This window comes from Chanos chanos, chromosome 5, assembly GCF_902362185.1.
Source record: "Chanos chanos chromosome 5, fChaCha1.1, whole genome shotgun sequence".
In the NCBI taxonomy this organism is placed as follows: domain Eukaryota; kingdom Metazoa; phylum Chordata; class Actinopteri; order Gonorynchiformes; family Chanidae; genus Chanos; species Chanos chanos.
In genome coordinates, this window is record NC_044499.1 from 39,726,111 (window position 1) to 39,741,074 (window position 14,964).

A 14,964-nucleotide genomic window follows, 5' to 3' on the forward strand; every position below is an offset into this window, starting at 1 on the left:
AATAAGAGAATAGATGTACTCTGTTCACAGAAAAAATAACAGTATGGCACATATTGAAAGGATATTTAAATAATGGAGGAATGGAGAGAAATAAGTCATTTGAATACTTTCCATGAATGAGGTGCTGTTATTTCAACATGCATAAAGACATAAACATCTCTCTAACTGGCAAGCCTTTGGCTCTGGTATACTAAAGAACTGCATTTGCATGAGAGATCTCTGAGTAGCTTACGTTTATAGCTCATATCTACTGCTGTACTTTCTGGGTTTTTTTTTTTTTTTGTCCTTTGAATGTTTGGCCAGTTTGAAGCACAGTTTGCTGAACTAAATGTTACAAAGTACAGCATATTTACTCAACCAGTGAGGTTGTGTAATCTCAGCAGCACAAGACAAAATTGGATAAGCAAAATGTACATTTTAAGCCTTAAAAACACAGAACACAGGCTATACATACATCATTGCAAACTATATCTAACATTTATTTAAATATACCACAGAATATTTTAATTATATATTGGATGCCCTCATTCTTAAAGTAAGACAAGAGGGAACCTTCATATTGTGCTGTTTTTACAGGTTATCATTGACAGGCAACCTTTTATTTCAGGTTCTTATCTGGATCTCTACCCTGGTATTGTTTGTATTTAATTAATTTACCCTGTGTTAAGCGTCTGTAAAGCTCTTTAACTACATTAAAAATAAATGTGTGTGTGTGTGTGTGTGTGTGTGTGTGTGTGTATATATATATATATATATATATATATATATATATATATATATACACACACACACAATATATACATACATACATACATATATATATATTTTCTTTGCCAAAGGCCATAAGTGTTTTCCTGGTACAGGCATGTAAACCTACCTTCTTGGTAACCCAAGACAAGATACTGTAGAGTTCCCCTGAATCATTAACACTTCAGTTCATTATTTGAACATTAAGCAATAATATATCTGTACACTGCAGATACACATGTTTACACATGCACAAAATATCCTTCTATTAATGTTTTTGATAACCAGTCATACTTATTGTCCTCTGTGCACTGTTTCTTCTTGTGACTCTTCATAACTGCAATGCAGATTAAATTCAGTTCTTTCAGCTCCTACAAGGCAAGTCTGAAATGGCATTGTGAGGAAATGTGCCTATTTAAGAAGGTCAAGTGCGTTTATGATTAAGAAAATCAAAGCTAGCAGAAATTCAACATGCCTGAGTGGGGTATGTTGAATTTCTGACAGAGGATAGTCATTTCCCACTACTTAATTTAAAGTCAGTATGCACTGGGTAGCTCACACACACAAAAGCTAGTGAGACTGTAACAGCAGAAGATTTCCTTGAAGGTTTTCCTCATCTCCTGGCTCCTGAAAGCATAGATGATGGGGTCGATAACCGAGTTACACATGATGAGAATGAGGTACATATTGAAGTGGGACATAAAGCAGGCGCAGTAAGGGTTCCGTGGGCAGGAGATCATGAGAATTAGGTGCAAGAAGAATGGTGCCCAGCATACCACAAATACACCCAGCAGAATAGTAAGAGTAATTGCACCTTTCATGTTGGCACGCTGACGGATGGGCGCGTTTCCTGGCAGGGCGGCGATTCGTTTCATGTGCAGGCGTGCCAGCAAGAACATGTGAACGTATAGCGATGCCATGAGGGCCAGCATGGTGAAGAACAAGCTAATGAGGCAGATGAGAACAGTAGTGCTCTCTGAGTAGATGATGAAGAGCACTCCTGAGGCTGTGCAGCACATCCAGATACAGGAGATCACCACCAGCGTGCGTCGGACTGTCACAATGTTGTGGTAACGCAAAGCATAGAAGATGGTGATGTAACGGTCCACAGCAATCGCCAGAAGGCTGCAGATAGAGGCCAACAGGGAGCTACAGATCATAGAGTCAAACACATTGTCCATGCTCTTAATAATACTGGCTGAAATAGTGAGGTTACCCCCATTGATCAGTGCTATGACGATAGTCTCTGAAGCATTGGAAACACTGACCAGCATGTCAGCTACAGCAAGGCTGCAGATGAAGAAGTACATGGGCGAGTGCAGGTTCTTGTTCTTGATGATAGCAGCAATCACCAGAATGTTCTCCAGCAAGCTGATGATGCCAAGTGTAAGGAAAACCTCAGTGGAGATGAGCAGCTGCTTGTAACAGCCCTCCGATGCGGATGAGTCCTTCCCTCCTGAGGAGTCTCTGTTGATGGGCAGGGTTGCAATACTGTGGTTCGCAATGTGGTAGTTTTGGATAAGTCCATAGTGCGGCGTGACATTCATGTTGGGAATTAGTTGTATCTGGAGCTGCTACAATCTTTTACTTCTTTTTTGAAGAGCAGTCCAAAGAATGCTTGTAACTCCGTTTCTCTGGCATCATCGTAGCTTTGCCGGGCAGAATTCAGGGTTGTTCTGTTCTCTTTCATGTTCAGCTGAAGTGCTGAAGTTGTTATGAGTCAGACCAGCAGAACACTCTTACTCTGGGAGAAATCCTTCTCTGTGCCCTCCACAATGCTAACAGTCACAGTCATTTCCCCTGGACATCTCCTGAGGTGAACCATTCCCTATTCCCTAAGACAATGTGTGCCATATGCATATGCATCAGTCCCATGAAAGAGAGAGGGAGAGAGAGAGAGAGAAAATGAGCGGAATATTTGGACAACAGAAATTGAAGTAGGTCAGTCTGAACAGACTTGGAATAAGAAACAGAAATAAGTCAAGTGTGAAAAATAAGACACAGAGATAAGTTGCAAATAGAGGAGCAGAGATAGCAAACTAGACGTAAAAGAGAGAAGGAGTGAAAGAGAGAGGGAGAGAGAGAATGAGAAAGAGATTCAGTCAAGCTCAGAAGCAGGTCACAGGCAAAAAAAAAAAAAAATCAGTCACAGATGGATAGTATGTCGCTGTGGTGAAAATCCTAAGCAGCAGAAGGCATAGAAAGCATACTCATTCATATGCTCTCTCTTTTTCTCTCTCTCCCTCATACACGCTCTGTCTAACTGCAGGCATATCTTCACTTGGCTGCTTCTCTCTCTCCGTCTCACTGCTCTATTATACCAACTACTGAGCTCTTAAACATGACTCCTCCCCTCTCAGCTCTTCTAAGCCAATCAGAAGGTGACCTGAAAGAGAGATCATATCGTGGCCATGAAATGTTTCAGTGATAAAACAACCACATGGATGTTCATTAAGTTTGAATGTGAGGCAGAATGAGTGTATACCCTTTTTATAGGCTCTGTCTTTCTATACACTTTTCTGTTGTAATCTGCTTCTGTTGTTTAGTGCTGTTGCCTTTGTCTTTTTCTGGGAGGATTATGAACAGTCTTTAAAGAAGTGTTTCTTTGAAACTGGATGAAAAATCTTGATCTTTATTGCTGGAAAGAGAGACAACTCAGTCCCACTGATCTGGATTTCCATTTCACAACACTGTCTGTGTGTGCGTATGTGTGTGCGCATGTGTTTTAGAATGCAATATGTGTACACTAACTCTCCTCCATACTGTCTTTCACTTAACAGGAATCCTGAGTGGCAAATGTTGAGTTGTGTTTTAAAAAAACAGCAAATAAAAATGCCTATCAGTCTGATCTTTTAGTACAGGGTTAAACTGATATATGAAGGTCAGACCCGGAGCGTTTGCTGAAATGTTATTGACAGAGTTGCTCACAGAGAACTCAGGTTAAAATTATATGTGCTTAAATTAAAATATGTGCTACAATTAAGACAGAGCAGTCCTGTTTACTGGTGGCTCTGAGGTCATGTTATCAGGTTGTGGTATTTTAACACCTTTTATTTCCTATGGAAAATAATAAGTACAAGACAACCTTCCGAGCCTACTGTGATATACTGAACTTGCCTCGAATCCTTGAGTTTCCTTAGCAACAATATTATCAGTGAACAACCAGCTGATGAGATAAAACTCGCTGCTAATATCTACAGACTTAATTCAATTCCTTTTTCTAGCTGCTTTTTGTGTAATATGTTAGTCATCAACAAATTCATCCAAAATACATTAAGATTCCAGGCATGGTTTTTAAGTGATCAATAATTAACAGTTAAATGGCTAAACATTCTCCAGGGTGAATAATTAACTCTCTAAATGTATAATATGCTGTATTAGCATAGGCAATCTCTTGCTCTCTCTCTCTCGCTCTCTCTCTCTCTCTTTCTCTCATGCCATTCAGGGTATGTTCATGGGCTTGTCCATTGCAAGCCAATGCTTTCTGTACAAAGAGCTTTGTTTCTTCCTTACTTACACCATGAAGGATATCAACATACCTGAAAACATATTTGGATGCATTTATTCCATTTAAGATGGACCTTTTGGATATAAATTTTGACAAATACCAAGTTTATTCAACATATAATTTTTAAATATATTTAGTATGCTTAACTACTCGGGCGATCTATTAATGGATAAAAAAATGAAAGAATAATGTTGAGTTGAATATTATGACTATCAAGTTTAAACTGGTCCTAGCTATTACCCAAGGTAAACATTTCAAACTTGCTGCCCTCTGTCCTTGTTTTTCAGATGTCAAATCCTTCCTGTTTGGAAGATTCCAGGAAAGTGCAGTTGCAATCCAAACGAGACCAACCAGGACAATGAGCAATCAGTTTCTTTTTGTCACTCCATACATCACATTCACGTGCAAATATGGCCATCATTCATAAATCTTCAAACAAAAAAGATGGGAGTATTTCCATTTTGATATGAACAGTAAAATTAAACATCATCACACTCATATTGTGTTAGTAAAAAACATTGTAAATGTACATTCAGAAATTTTGCAGATGTTTGGGACAAGGATAAACTTTGATGGTTTTGTAAGATGGTCAGCAAAATAAATTTTAATCATTTTAATAATGATAATATGCTTTCTTATTGTTGAGTGCAAACAGGTTCATTTTCTGTTCTTTTCCACGTCCTTTAGGATAAAGAAATTGATCTACACCATTTACCTATAGGGTAGGCAATGGACAGCGTGCTCAAAATAGATTGTTGATTATTATTGTTCATGTTCACTCACTGAGTGTGATTCTGTGTGCCCCATCCATTTGCTCAAAGCCAGTTCTAAATTAGCTCCAAATGAGTTCAGTCCAACAAGCAAACATCTCAGCAGGATTTTAAATAGACCACATCTAATGAGCAGAACTGGAGGTTATAAGAAATGAAGACAGCGTGATGAAAGAGGAAGCAGGAAACATAAGGTCAGAGTGCCCAGAGATAAAAATGAGAAGAACGTAAGAGAGGCATTGGAGTCAGAGGAGCAGAGAGAACAGCAGAGAATGTGTGACCAACCAACCAATGGTGCTATATAAAATCCTAGACTATGTCACCAGGGAAATTTCATCCAGAGAAATAGTTACCAATACTAACCGGTTTAACAACCAAAAACAACCATCACAAGATTTTTTTTTCCCCCCCCCTTCTTTTTTTCTGTGCAAAAAAACAAGCTGGGACAAAAATTTCGATACACTAATGATCTCCTTTTTAGCAGAGGTCAAATTAGGGGAACTCAATATTAAATTAGAGGTTGTTTATATTTTCTCAATACACTGTATCCATATTCTTCAAAAGCTACATATTTTTCCCTCACAGTATAATATCTTTTCAAATGACATATTTGCCATTTCTATCAGTCATCTGCCTATACTTAACCTATAAATTGTCTTCCAGTGTATAGGAACAAGGTATTTTGCTTGTAGTATTCAAACATTTATAAATAAATCTTTCCTTACCAGTGGAATATTTAGGGATTACAGATGAAATATGAATAACATTTTTTCAAGAGGCACTGTGAATGTGATCCTTCCATGCGCCATGGACAATCAGAGACTAATTCCCCCACTGGCAGGATCAGCACTGTGCCTTCTTCAGTCACAACTAATTCACAGATTAATATTTAAATTGTTATAGAGTATTGGGCAAGGGTAAACTTCATGTGGTAATCCCTCTCTATACTGTGTAATCAATGAAAATACCAAACCCTACACATGCAGACACAAACTCTGGTGGGGAGCTCGACTAAAACAAATCCAAAGCAAACAGACAATAGACATACAAAACTGATCAAAAGCAAACTAAAATTTATACTGACAAAGAGAGAGAAAGACTGAAGGTCCTCTGAGCCCTTTGTCTAGAGCCCTTCACCCCTCATATGTAATGAACAGCAAATGACAGTCTGCTCTCCGGGCAAGGGATTTATCAGAGCCTGTTTTCGCATTCCTTTTGTCCACCAGACCTGTCACAGAGACTGCAGAGTCTGAGCTTAGCTTTTCTCAAGACTTCTGCAAAGTCATGGCTCATTTACTTAGATTTTATGCATACAGCAATCACAAAGAGACAAAACTGGGAACATATAGATGTTAAATACCTGAGAACACCCAACACATGTTCAAAACAACTAACCTGCCATGAATTGGATCCTGGATGAGCACATTCAGTAACTTGGAAATGATTTACGACGTACTCAAAGAGTAGGAAGGCGACTGTACGCATTTATTACAACAGTTGAATTCAAACGGCACAGAATAAATCTAATGTTAAAAAAAATGTGATTTCCGTGCAAACAAGGTATATCCACTACACACACACATACACCAGCATCTAAAACTACACACAAGAAGACAAACAACTAACAGCAGGGGGTGCTGGAGCCTATCCCAGCGCTCATAGGGCAAAAGGCAGGTAAACACCCTGGACAGGTCACCAGTCCATTGCAGGGCAGACACACACACTGACACCTAGGGGCAATTTAGTGTCTCCAATTCATGTAACCTGCATGCCTTTGGACTGTGGAAGGAAACCCACGCAGACACAGGGAGAACATGCAAACTCTACACAGAAAGGATCCTGGCCGGGCGGGAACCAAAGACCTTCTTGCTGTGAGGCGACAGCGCTACCCACTAAGCCACCGTGCTGCCCTGTTGTTCCAACTGGTCTTAAAAATCTTGAATGCATTCACTCAGCTAAATGGTTAAATCCTAGACAGGCCAGATGGGCAATGTTTTTTGCAGGTTTTAATTTTTCAGTCACTTACTGCCTGGGTCACGCATAGACACTTCATGCCTTGCTGTAGTGTGAATGCCTGCCTCACCAATGGCACCCATGAAGATTACCTAGAAGTGATAAATATCATGTATAAGTAGAATATACATGAAGGAATTATCTTACACAAAAATGGCTAAATATAAATAAAAAAATGACGTTAGCTACTCAGGTATTAATAGTGACCACAAGGCTCATAGTTTTTTAGTGATTTATGCAGTGTTACTTTAAAAAGTTCCAACACTCACTATCTAAGACACTTATCCTGATTAGGGTCATGGAGCCTATACCAGCACTCATAGGGCGAAAGGCAGGGAAACACCCTGGACAGGTTGCCAGTCCATTGCAGGGCAGACACACACACTCATACCTAGGGGCAATTTAGTGTCTCCAATTCACCTAACCTGCATGTCTTTGGACTGTGGGAGGAAACCCATGCAGACACGGGGAGAACATGCAAACTCCACACAGAAAGCACCCTGGCCACTCAGCTGGGAATCGAACCCAAGACCTTGGGCAGTGCGACAGCACTGCCCACTGCGCCACCATGCCACCCCTTGGATCTGACAGATACTACTCATAAACATTATTAACTCGCTGGGTTAGTTTTATATAACTTGTTTTATTATGCATTTGTGCATGAGCTTCGATCAATAGATCATCCAAGGCAAAACCAGCTTTTCCCTCTATTTTAATGTCCTCTTCATTCACAGTAGTCCACCGAAAAATTATATTACGAACGTAGCGTTACGTTATGAACGTATGATTCCAGAAATTTGCTATTATTTCCTTTGGAATATCTCTCACTGATATTGTTGAAAACGCTGTAGATTGACATGCTGGGTGTGAGAGCTTGACAGGCATAGCAACAGTAACCAAGGGGGGCAGGACTTAGCAAAGGGTCAATTGAGTGTGTACAGACCATGAACAGAGATGTTGTCTGTGGCCGAGTCATGTCTCTCCTCCTGTTTGAAAAACATGCTACTGTGATTCCGCATTACAAATCAAGCAGCTATTGACTGCATTCTGATCCAGTTGCGTTGAGCATTATCAAATTTACAGGCAGCAATCAGCGGCGAATCAGGCAGCAATTGACAGCGCTCTGATCCAATGGCGTTGGGCATTGTCAGATTGACAGTACTCTAGTCCAATGGCATTGGGGGGGCACCAGGGGGGCCAATCATATTTCAGGGGGGGCCGGTGCCACCCCGTTCTACCCCTTTAAACATGCCCCTGACTAGGAACATACCCAAGCCCACTCTCCCATGGGTCACTGCTCCCACCAGAACTCTGTGGCACAGCCGTGACTCAGCCTCCAGTACTGTGTCCTCAGCTCTCCACTTCCTTCCTGTCTTAAGTATGAGTGATCTTGACTTTGCCGGCTTGAAGCTCATCCGTGCCCACCAGATAAGTTTTTCCAGCCCTTGATGGATCCACCTGCCTCCTTGCACTGACTCTGTGACTGTCAGGTCATCCATAAAAGCCCTGACTGAAAGCTGACGTGTTCCTGATCGGGTCCAAGGGCCCCGGCACTCTGGCGCTGCAGACTTCACAATCAAGTTCATCGTTTGGGTGAATAGGATCACAGAGCTAGTGCAGCCTGTGATTATCCCAACCTCCAGATTGTGCCACTCTGATGCTACTGACCCTGCTGAGACTCTTATCTTGTGGCGTGGCACCTGATTCTTGGACATGGTTGTCTGGGCCAGTTTGTGGATGATGGAGCCATATGCGTTAGCTTGGTCTAGCCAGAACACTGTGAGGTCTCCCTTGTTCTCCCGGTCAAATTCCTTGATGGGAGGTGCTAGGTCTACGAGAGATATATGTCAAATCAGAAGGAACGCAACAGGCTCTTGATACTTTATAAAGGCAAGTTACTACTTGCCAACCGTGTATGGTGCCTTTCTGAATGTCAATTTCCTTTTGCTGTACTTTAGGATAGCAAAGAGGTACAGCTTATTAGGTCTTCTCAATCTCATGGTATAAATTAAAGTTTTAATCATCTTCTAAAATGCCTCTGAATTTAATTTTGAAACAGAAGGTAATATGTCAAACTGTGATGAGTAAACTGTTTTTGTTAAGACATGTTCTATGTGATGGACCAGCGACCTGCCCAGGGTGTTTCCCTGCCTTTCACCCAATGAATTCTGGGATAGGCTCCAGCACCCTCACAAACGTAATTAGGATAAGCAGTTTAGATAGTGAGTGAGTGAGTGAGTGAGTATTATGATATTCAGCTATTCAAAATTGACCTAAGGGAGTGTCAGGAAGTACCAGGGCAGAGGACACAAGTGTGGGCAAACTGAGGTTTTAATAAGTCAAACAAACAAAAGACGCTCTACACAGACAGGTATAACAGGAGGCTAGAAGGGAGTGCAAACAGGTAACAGAGTAACTAGGCACTTTTCAGAACACGCAACACAATACGGCTCAGTAGACACGTGGAAAGTGTAGACTTCACACTGACTGATCTGACGGAGGGGTTTAAATAGGGAGATGTGTAATCGGGCTAAAGTGAGGGCAGGTGTGCGGGAGGAGAGTGATCAGACCGGTGATTAGTAGACCGGCGACGCTGAGCGCGGAGTGGCTGAGACTGGCGAGGGAGGAGGCGAGGTTGTTGCAGGGAGGGAAATCACATAATTAACAGGCAAAGATTACAAGCTTGCTTCCCATGCATTTTCCAAAATTGAAGAGAAACAGACAGACAGAAATATGGTTTTTAACTTTTAGACATTGAATTTCGTTGTTTTGTACTTTTTGATTTCATGAAATACATTAGACTTTAAAAAGCCTTCAACATAGACTGCAGGAATTGGGAATCACTGCAATTTTGGGGGAGTGAGAGAAAGAACACAGAGGGTAAGAAAGTACAAGCATTTGCTGCAGTGTGCTAAAACCAGAATGCTGTTGAAATCTGGGAAAATGTTTCTAAGGCAACCCAACTAGTACAATGTCAGATGTTCATGGTGAGGAAATTAATTTTATTATGACACGTGTTAACAATAAAATAAAATTGACAGTTCTAGTCCTAAATTACGTTCTTTCAGGTTAAGAAGCTCCCAATCTTTATCATCCTCATGCTGCTGTTCCAAATGCAGATCGAGCTCCCATCATCGGGAGTCTGGACTCCCGGGCTGGACTTGCTAAGTTCAGACTCCCAAGAATGGGAGGACATACTCCGTATTGAGAAACGGCCTAGGTCTTGTGTCTGTGCGAAGACCCTGGAGCTATGGGAAAATCTGAAAAAATATGCCCATTGGCTATGAATCCAAATATGACTGGTTGATGAAACTGTCAATTCGAACATGTGCTCTCATTCTACTTAATGGTCAGGGCACTCTATCAAGGATATAGAATGCACTGGTTGGAGGATATTCCCCCCAGATACTCTGTAGAAAAATATCTGATTGGTTGCACTTTCTCCCAAAGCAAAACCGTTCAAATGTGCAGTGCATGGACAGAAAACAACAGAAAAAAGTCAGCGTGACACTGTAATACTATAGATAAGCAACACATTTTTTTTTTTTAGATAAGCATAAGCAACACATTTCATTTATTCATTTCATTTAAATTTTATTTTATTTTATTTATAGCATTAATCAGATTTTTTTTTTTTTACCTGAGGATTCTAGGACCCTCTCTGAATACCTTGAAGGTCCTGACAGTTTGCCACTGATATTTGGTTTCATTGGCAAAGAAGCACAAAACAGTGATTCAAAAAAAAAAAAACTTCTAAAATGTTTTTCTAATGTTATTAAAAATGTTTTGTTTTGTTTTGTTTTGTTTTCTCCAGACTGAGCTCTCCGTAGGAAGTATGATTATTTTTGGAAAAATACATTACTGTAGATTCTCGAGGACTTCTCGAGGAAAATATCATAGAAAATACCATCGTTAAAGGTGAAAGGCATTTTTGGTCCTGCTCACTCCTATTATTGCTATTTCCACTGCTTATGATGAGCTTGGTCACCCATGTGTATGCTGTAAACAGGGCAATGAAAAGGTATTGCAGCATTCACATTTAGGTCAGTTTCATGTCTGAGCGTTCTATGGTTATGTACATCTATGTCTTCAGTCCCAAAATACTCTTCTGTTTTCACTATAAGTATGCTGTCTTTGACAAGGTGCGAACAGAGTTTCTCTAAAGATAACAAAGGATTGCTTTTGTGGTTAGGGCTGAATGGTATAGTGTATTATTGTATGTTCAGTACAGTATGTTCAGTAGATCATTCTCAAGATTTGTTGGTGTTCCAGGGTCAGTGCAGCAGTAAATGATTTGTCATATGAAAGCGGTTTTCTTGGAGGTTCAAGCATGCTTCCATCAACTTAAACGTTTGAATTATTCCTTTTTATGAGGGGGGAAAACAAAAACATTACGGTGACACAACATTCCAAAATGCCATAACTGAAGAATTTAATAGGAGACTGCTGAGACTAATAAGCAAAATTAAATAAGAAATCTTCTTAGTTCAAAATTAAACAGGCTCTGACCATATCTATAACCACCAAAGCACAAAAGAGAGGTCACTAGATAGCTCAGCAATGCTTGTTAAAGACGTGGTTAAAAACTATTCAAAATGCAATTTAAAACAACAATAGAAATAGAAGTACCTCTTAAAAACAAACAAACACATAAAAAGAAAAACTTGGCGACCAATAATTACTTATTTAGTTGCATCCATGTCACACTCTTGCAACCTGACTGGCTTTAGACATCCACCTCATAGTTGGTGGAACACTTAGAAAGTACTATCTGAGGCCTGCAAGGGGCTGATTAGCATTGGTTGTGCAGCATGGTAACACAGGGTTTGGTCATTAGCTTAAGCCAAGGATAGTCACACCAGGATCAGTGACTGAGAAAATGAAAACAAATAGCCTAAGGATTAATTACTCAGTGCAGCCTTGCGTTAAAGTTCAGCCCCTTTATCTCCTCGAGCTGAGAGACTGAGGGCAACATGCATGACAAAATAGCCCAAACTCTGTCGCTACGATGGAAAGCTTAGAAAGTCGTGAGCTTTATTTCCACTGCATTCCTTTCTCTCCTTATATGCGTCTGATGGTAAAGAGGACAAAGAAAGATCAGCTGTTTTGCTGTGGAGGCACTTTATTTTTAGTGGTACTGTAATATATTGTGTGAAATACATTAGCTGAAAACGTAATCATAATGTGCCATAACTCGATTCGGAGACTGAAATAAATAAGCGCTGTGCAATAAGCAGCATTCAGCACTGCACAAATTCATCCCTGTGCACGGAATATCATTGCTTGGTTATGACATTAGATCATTAGGCCATTTGGCACTGTTCTTCCAAGAAATACCATCAAATAATATAGTGAAAAATAACATCATCATCATCATTATCATCATCATCATAGTAATTAAAAAAGAGCAGCAACTATTTGCTGAAGATTTTTTTAGCACATCTGTAGAAGTCATGACAGCAGAGTATATCTGTGTATGTTAAGTACAGTGTGGCCCTAGCAGACCAAAATAAAGATAATTCGATACATTTTAGTAAATGTAGGGTTTCCTTTGTCTATAAATTGTCTATAAATAGCTCATAATGTCTGAATATTAATAAATGTTCACGCTGTTTGCTCATTTTCATTTGTATGTATTTGGCAGTGGAGAGAGCTGCTGAGAGTCTTAATGGCCTGGAAAAACCTCAAAAGAGAGGACACTAGTGCTTTGATGGCCCCATAAAGTGACGCATTTCTTTTCTCATGCACACTACACTCCATTTCACTGTAGCATGTATACCTACAATTACACAGTGGGAATGCACTTACATTCCACCTCGAAGGGAGATGAGTCTCAGTCAGAAACCTGAAAGAAAGAAAGAAAGAAAGAAAGAAAGAAAGAAAGAAAGAAAGAAAGAAAGCATTTTTAAAGTCCTAATTATGATTAAATGATCTTTGCTGTGTAAAGCATAGTGGAAGGACTACGCGCCACATGTAACGGGAGTGTTCCTCAAGTCAAAACAATGCCTTGTTCAAAAGTATACTCAACAATGGAAGGCCTGCATCTAATTATAACAGTGCTCTTGTGTAGTCTGAGGATTTGTGCTAAGAGGGTGAGAAGCTGAGCTTAAAAGGAGAAACTGCCTGGTTGTTAGTTTGACTTTAGCACTTTTGTTTGTTTGAATCAGTGTCATATTTTGTACTTGAAAGTAGTTGTATTTTGTAGAAAATAATTCAATACATACACAAATACCTACATAAATGGATCCGATTTCATGTCATGAGTTTGCTATCTCAACATTAGAGAAATATGTGCTTATAAAGGGGAAACTCATGTTGCCAAAGCACAAGAATGTCTACTTATTATGATATAAGTGAGTTAATTGACATGACTTAAATGCTTTGGCATTTTTAACATTAAGCATTAACAAATTGAGCAGTTTCTCTCTCAAGGCACATTGTGACCCAGGTGTCTGACTTTCACATTAAATTTGTAGTTCCTGATGGGGGGTTGTTGCTCTGAAGCATTGGGAAGTAGACACTCGTCCACAAATGCTTCCCACAGGTCAGTAAAGTGGTTCACTTGCTCCTTGTCCATGGTTCTGTCCACTGAAAAAAATATATTGTTGGATTTACTTGAAAAAAGTAAAGTATGGTCATTGGTTCCACATGATTGGAATGTATTTTGTCAATGTGAATTATCCTCATCAATTTAACTCAGTTAAACCATTTGTCCAAGTAAATTAAATGCAATGTTTTCACATTCGGTTAACCTGATCTCTTCAAGTAAATTCTAATGACTACCAATGATATAGTTTCACTATATGAATAATAAGATGGTTTCAGGTAATAACAAATTTGCAGTTCTACATGCTTCTTTTGCATTTCTCCATTATATTACTATGTAGTTGGATTTACGGAGCTAGACCACAGAAGACTTTTCATGAAGCCATAGCATACAGAAGTTCATGCTATGCTCACCAGATCCATCCAGTTTGAGTCAAGTGCCCTTGAGCAGCCAGTGGGAGTCGCTATTGCAGCAACTTGGAGAAAGTCCCCTCTTGACTTACCACCCGCAACCACCGCTAGTTGTGTCCATGTGGACACCCAGCCAAGCTCAAAGCACTGATATCAAGATATGAACCCTGGTCTCCATGGTGGATGACTAGCATCTATTCCACTGCAGCACCCAGTAGCTTGATGGATGTTTATGCCCAAAACCTCGTGATCCCCACCCTAAACAGCTGTCTTCTCTCTTGTTTCAGACTGCAGAGGTTTCAGAGAAGTGCATATTTCTCTCACTGCCTTCATCCAGTGGTATAAGACAGCTAGCTGCAATCTTGCAGTCTCCTCTTTAAAAGAAATAAAACTAAAAAAAAAAAAAAAAAAGCATAAATATTACATTGACATTCAAATTATTAACATATAGTGGTCTAGTGTAAGGTTCTGTTGCTATGGTGCTAAGTGCATGCCTTACAGCAGCTATGTAAATGTTGTGTAAATGATCCACATCCTTGAATGCATGAATTCGAGCTTCTTGTAAGTGGACCAACTCAAAATAGCCCGTGACATCCTAAGACCAACACAGGTAATCTCTCTTCCACAGAGATTCCCTCCTCCCTTAAACCAATAAGATCATCTTGTTATGTCCGGCATTGTTGCGACAATGCCATGTTCCAATTCTGTTTTAAGTTTTACAGGAGTCACGTCGGTGAACTGAGGTAGTTGAGTTGGTAAATAAACGGAGTACGCTCCGGCTAGAGTTTTGCCTGTCGGGTCCGTTATTGCAGCATAACACATCTGTCTTTCATTGTCTCATCAGACCCACAAACAAAACACCCCTGCTGTTCATAGAAGCATTACCTTTTGTACTGATGATAACGGGGTGCAAAATGAATGACTTTTGATAGAATTTTAGTTACATCACACTCACGAGTGGATCTTTCC

General features: G+C 40.0%; 1 protein-coding gene across 1 annotated transcript; it reads right to left on the reverse strand.

Moving 5' to 3' along the window:
- Positions 1-795: 795 nt before the first annotated feature.
- On the reverse strand, positions 796-3,039 carry LOC115811425 (melanocortin receptor 4-like). Its single transcript, XM_030773607.1, has one exon. The coding sequence runs from the start codon at positions 2,292-2,294 to the stop codon at positions 1,284-1,286; it is 1,011 nt and encodes a 336-aa protein (XP_030629467.1). The 5' UTR covers positions 2,295-3,039; the 3' UTR covers positions 796-1,283.
- Between the last annotated feature and the right edge of the window lie 11,925 nt (positions 3,040-14,964).

What these genes read in the sequence shown, in the direction of transcription:
- LOC115811425 (XM_030773607.1), bottom strand. Translation starts at nt 2,294, where the DNA reads ATGAATGTCACGCCGCACTATGGACTTATCCAAAACTACCACATTGCG.